Here is a 6332-nt window from a genome sequence, read left to right on the forward strand (position 1 = left end):
GTCATGGAATAATTATCCATAATGAGTGCAAACACAATCACATTTACACGCTCACATCAGCATGTGAATCTATAACAACAATTGTTTCATTGTGACAATTCATCACATTATTTACTTCAGTGGTGACCGTATCGGATGTTAATTCCACCCTACTTTGATACCATGAAACCACATAAATTTACCATGATATTTAAAGATGAATTTTTTTGGCATTTTTTGCCTTTATTGTGACAGGACAGATCAGAATTGACAGGAAGCGAAGTGGGAGAGGGATCGGGAAAGGTCCTCGAGTCGGGATTCGAACACGGTACACCCGTAGCGCAACTGTATGTTGGCGCACTGCCCACAAGGCTATTGGTGCCGACTTTACCATGATATTTACATAGTACAAGTCCAAAAATAATAATAATTAAAAAAAAACATTAATGCCATGGTATTTTCTGTTTAACAAAGCTACGGACGGACGGACGGACAGATGGACAGATGGACAGATAGATAGATAGATGTACAGTCAGGTCCATATATATTTGGACACAGGCACAATTTTTCTGACCAAAACATATTCAAGTTATGGTTATATAATTATACATGATTATTTTGATGTATAGATGTAAATATTGCATTAAAAACATTTCTATATGAATTCCATGTCAATAAATCAATTTCAATAGTACACTGAGTTTAATTTGTGATGTCACATATGCTATTTTTGGTTTGTTTCAGCAAGTGCAGTGTAAATGAGGCCTATGAATGGGTTACTGAATCATTGACTCACTTGATTTGTTCAAAACCGTGGATTCATTCAGTATCGAAACACCAGTTTGTTGCTGGGAGACACAACAGTTCTGCTGTGGCTTTGATTGAAACTTCGTCAGCGATCTTGACTCCTATAACTCCTATAACTTTGTATGAGGAAACAATAAATTCTCCCAAACTGTTCACTAAGCTTACAATTAAATTCATATTTGAAATCACCAATGAAATCTGACAACAACTGTCACAAATGTAGTTTCTTTTGCTCAAATAGCGTTATAAAAAGCTTATTTTTTCAGGCTAGATCAGTCAGTGCACATGCGCAGTCCTAAGCGCACGTCTCAGAACGCTCACTGTTTCTATAGCAACCAGGATGCTTCTAACGGCAGCTGCAGTGACGCGCAGACTTTACCGATTAGCGATTGGCTCTTTCATTCAGAAGGCGGGACTTCCTGCGATTGAGCGGCCATATTAAGCATTGCATTTTTCCCCAATCAAAACTATACGAATGACACATCTTGGGTATTCTATAGTCTTTGTTATCATCTCAATCCAGTCTATGAGCTTGCAATTTCTCTCTCTCTCTCACTCTCTCTCTCTGCCCCGACCACCTAATGCCCAACCCCCTTTATAATACTGTAAAAAAAACATTACATGTAAAAGGAAGCACATCACTGTTTTCATTGTAGATTTCATTTCAGTTTCTCCGGTTTGTTTTGGAGCAGGAGACGATATAGTGAAGACGTCATAAAACACCGTGGCCTACTTTGAAAGAAACACATGGTGAAAAACCCAAACACACTGACGTGAGTATAGGTCATGATTTATTTGACTAGGTAATGCTGTCAGTGAAAAAACTGGCCTGAAGTAGCAGACCTCATTTCTCCAGGAGTCAGTTGTCGAATTTGAGCGGAAATCACCAAAGCCTGGTGGTCCATCAGCCAATGGATCATAAATCATGTCTGTACGGTGCAAAGCTTCCTGGATCCCTAAAAGCACGTTAAACGCCTTTCAAAAGCATTCAGACTCCTGCGTATTATTTCAAGCTACTGTTGCGGCATGAAACAAAGTTTTTAGGCTGATGTGTGACGCAGCGGGACACAATCTGCAGCGGTGCTCATTAAGAGTTTACTGACCCCAGACCAGCTCTGTTTTAGTACATGCGAATAACCAGAGCCAGTAGAAACCCTGCAGCTGTAAATCAGAACATTTATTTTCAGGTCAGGGAACAGTTACGGGTTTTGATTTTTATTACAGCGCTTAATGAGAGAGATCAGTATGTGTTACGTAAAGCCTAATCCTTGACCGCTGCTCTTTTAACCTCACAGTTTGTGCTGCCGGACACATCCAGAGAAAACAATCAATATACAAGAACCACCCCTGGCCTATTTTTTATTATACATACAGTACAGTAGCAAATATGAAAAAGGAAAGAAAAAGGAAAACAAAACATTATTACATGCCATAATAGTCAATACTATAGTCTATACTACAGTCAATAAAAATTATTTTGTCCTTTTGCGAACAGATAAATAACAATAATAGCAATAATAATAAACATTATTATTATGTCTTTCAAAAGCATGTGCAGGGCGACACTAGCTTGTGAAGCGCTGCCGGTATCCATGCGTGAAATATTTTATAGTAAAGTATTTTAAATGTATTTGAAAGCACAGAATTCATGACTTTCGTCCCACTGGTTGCTTTGGCAATGGCTATATTTTTTTTTTGGTATAACACCATAATTTTTGACTTACAAGAAGCAAAACTGTGTAAGATGATAACATGTGTTCAGAGAATTTCCCTTGAATTAATTTTAACACAAGTCTCATTAAATTCTGCAGCTCAGTAGGTTTTGGATCGGAGAAAGACACACAGCGGGAGAAATCCAGCAAGGATTAACGTTTCTCTGTTAACAGGAAATTCCATCAGTCAGAGCCTCTGCGAGACTTGAGTAGAACGACAGCGCTTTGACCTCTGACCTTACATGTGCCTGCAGGAACACCGGCCGATCGCCTCTGACTCTCCGATCACTCATCGAGCGGATCCAGCACGGCGAGATAAAGATAACAGAGGCTGGTTTGGGAGGAAGTGCAGGGGCAGTAGAGGAGCGTGACGTACCTGTGCTGCTGTTGAGCGACTGCTGTTTGCATTTCTTGAAGTGGAAGCGTTTAATGGCCACCGGATGGCCTCTGTATTTGGCTCTGTAGATGATGGTGCCGCTGCCACCCTGTCCCAGGATATCTGCTGCATCTTCACTCCACTGCAGGTCACTCTTCAACAGGAACAAACTGAAACACACACATACAGATGCTCTGAACACGTGGCTATGTTTATGAGTGTGACTCATATTACATAGGATTTCTATTTTGAATAAATGCTGTTCTTTTTAACTTTTTTATTCATCAAAGAATCCGGTTCTGATCCCAAACTTTTGACCGGTAGTGTATATATGTATATGTATATGTGTGTGTAAACCCAGTGATCTGTATGAATAGAATCATTCTATTCTGGTAATATACTCTGCTGGATATTAAGTGTCCCCAACTAAGCAAGGAACCAAAACTCCATCGGTGACAGAATGGAGAAGAAACCTTGGGAGAAACCAGCAGTTCAGTTCCAGGCTGCAGCAAAGTCAGATTGTGCAGAGGACTGTGAGTTTTTGCTGTGTTTCTGTGCAGGTTTTGCAGACGCTGAGCTGTTCGAGGTGAATGCAGAATGGCCAGCGCAGAGAGTTCAGCGTCATCAGCAGAGAACGGAGAGAACGGCAGCGGCGCTCAGGACAGCACGTTTGAGTGCAACATCTGTCTGGACACGTCCAAAGACGCCGTCATCAGTCTGTGCGGACATCTCTTCTGGTGAGACCTGATCGACTCACGTAAGTCTCGTGAAGTGCTGGGTAATAACTGCTCTGTTTTCTCTCTCCCGTCTCCTCCTAGCTGGCCGTGTTTGCATCAGGTGAGTGTTCAGTAATCGCTCGAGATCACGTGACGTGACCGTTGTATGATTCACTTAACCGTGTCTCTCTCTGTGTGTTTGCAGTGGCTGGAAACCAGGCCGAACAGACAGGTGTGTCCCGTTTGTAAGGCCGGCATCAGTCGAGATAAAGTGATCCCGCTGTACGGCAGAGGCAGCACCGCACAACAAGACCCCAGGTGCAGGGTGATATTTGAGCTTATAAACATGACTATAAATCACGCGAGAGCTGTAGATCATCGTTAAATGACGCGGAAGAGCTTGCATAGAAGAGGAACTAAACATACATCAAATCAAATACAAATGTACCAAAGAAATATCCGACACAAATTCAAATAAAACGGATGGCATGACGTTAAATCAGTGTTTTGACCTTTAAACGTTCTCAGGTGCTTGATAAGATTCCTGTTAGCCGTGAATCTTAATCATGTGCGTCTGAACCTCTTCTGTCTTTGCTTTAAACACACTCGCGACTACGACTTCAAAATAAAAGCTAGTATCAAAAGTATCAAAAACTAATAATGTACATTTTCACTTAACAGGTGATGTGTATATATGTGTGTGCATTTATTTAATCAGAAATACAGTAAAAATTGTGAAATATTATTAGAATCTAAAACAGCTGTGTTCTATGTGAATCTCTGTTAAACTGTAATGTATTTCTGTGATGCGCAGCTGTATTTTCAGCATCATTACTCCAGTCTTCAGTGTCACATGATCTTCAGAAATCATTCTTATATGCTGATTTATTATAAGTGCTGGAAACATTTTGCTACTTCATTTTTTTTTTTTTTGGAACTTTTGATTTTTTTACAGGATTCTTTGATGAATAAAGAGTTAAAAAGAACAGCATTTATTCAAAATAGAAATCTTTTGTAATCTTTTGTTACACTTTTTCCGCTTAGTTTAGGGTTATTATAGTTAACTAATCCTGCAACTGAGATTAAAATGAAAAGATTAAGATTAAAAGTAAAAAAGCACTTTTGTTGCTTGAAAGAAATAAACCTTTTTTTTTTTTTACTTTTTTATTTCAGCTAGTTGCCAAGGCAACAATTCACATTTTCATTTAGTTTTACTTGATGTACTAAAATAACTAAAACTGAAATAAATACTATACAGACATATATTTTAAATAAACACTCAGCGAAATTACTATAACTTTAACTAAAATTTAAATTAAAATATAAAAACTGTAATAGTATCCCAATCATACTAAAATGTTATTGAACTAAACTGAATCAACATTGACTGATCATGAATTGATCTGAATAATAACTCTATTGTTGTTTCATAGCTGATGAATTTTGCAACATTAACATTCTTTTTGTCCTCTGCGAAGCTGCTTTGAATCAGTCTGTATTGTATAAAGCGCTAAATTAATAAATGTGACTTAACCTGTGATATCTACACACCAGTACTTCATTGATTGAAATATACAACACAAAGTAATTCTGCGTTATGATTTCAGAGAGAGAACTCCTCCACGACCGCAAGGACAGCGTCCAGAGCCAGAGAACCGAGGCGTGAGTTTCTCTTACACAGTCATTATTTCTTTTATTTTGAAGGCTTTACATGTTTTATAAGCTCCAGCAGGTGCTCTGTAAAATATATGTGTGACCCTGCAGCACAAAACCAGTCATAAGGGTCAATTTTGTGAAATTGAGATGTATGCATCATCTGAAAGCTGAATAAATAAGCTTTCCATTGATGTATGGTTTGTTAGGATCGGACAATATTTGAAAATCTGGAATCTGAGGGTGCAAAAAAATCTAAATATTGAGAAAATCATCTTTAAAGTTGTTCAAATTAAGTTCTTAGCAATGCATATTACTAATCAAAAATGAAGTTTTGATATATTCACGGTAGGAAGTTTACAAAATATCTTCATGGAACATGATCTTTACTTAATATCCTAATGATTTTTGGCATAAAAGAAAAATGTATAATTTTGACCCATACAATGTATTGTTGGCTATTGCTACAAATATACCCCAGCGACTTAAGACTGCTTTTGTGCTCCAGGGTCAGTTTCTTTGTGATTTTCTGTCACATTTCTGAGTGGAAATTGTTTCTACACCATTTTATTTTTTGTGTGTAATATATATACTGTACCATCAAAGCTCATAGAAGCGTTTGCAATGCTACAAATGAGGTTTGTGATGAAACGGTTGTGTGGATGACGGCGCTTGCTGCAGTGCCAGCCTGAGGGTAATTCATTAGTCAAACGAGCGTCCCGCCGGGGCTTATTAATGCCGTCTCTGTGGACTCATCTGTGGATGACAACATCTGACCATTAATATTGCATCACATTCTGCTCTCGCTCAACTCCTGGAGGTCTTGCATAATGATTGTTTATCATGAGAACGCTGGTTCTGTAGTGTACACTTCCAGTCAAAAGTGTCATGTGTTTTAAAGACGTCTCTTCTGCATTTATTTGATCAAAATACTGTAAAAATTGTGAAATATTATTAGAATGTAAAACAGCTGTTGTGTATGTGAATATGTGTTAAACTGTCATTTATTTCTGTGATGTGTATTTTCAGCATCATTACTCCAGTCTTCAGTGTCACATGATCTTCAGAAATCATTCTAATATGCTGATT

General features: G+C 38.3%; 1 protein-coding gene across 2 annotated transcripts in view; it reads left to right on the forward strand.

Annotated features, from left to right (window-relative positions):
- Positions 1–3407: 3407 nt before the first annotated feature.
- LOC107675887 (E3 ubiquitin-protein ligase RNF185-like) overlaps positions 3408–6332 on the forward strand; it is an 8776-nt gene continuing 5851 nt past the window's right edge. For both annotated transcript variants that reach the window (XM_016470388.1, XM_016470389.1), the window contains exons 1-4: positions 3408–3611; positions 3693–3711; positions 3796–3908; positions 5198–5252. In XM_016470388.1, coding sequence (XP_016325874.1) covers positions 3472–3611; positions 3693–3711; positions 3796–3908; positions 5198–5252 — 327 coding nt within the window. In that variant the 5' untranslated portion in view covers positions 3408–3471. The remainder of the gene's footprint in view (positions 3612–3692; positions 3712–3795; positions 3909–5197; positions 5253–6332) is intronic.

The sequence above is a fragment of the Sinocyclocheilus anshuiensis genome, unplaced genomic scaffold (assembly GCF_001515605.1).
Source record: "Sinocyclocheilus anshuiensis isolate Anshui unplaced genomic scaffold, SAMN03320099.WGS_v1.1 scaffold2662, whole genome shotgun sequence".
NCBI lineage: Eukaryota > Metazoa > Chordata > Actinopteri > Cypriniformes > Cyprinidae > Sinocyclocheilus > Sinocyclocheilus anshuiensis.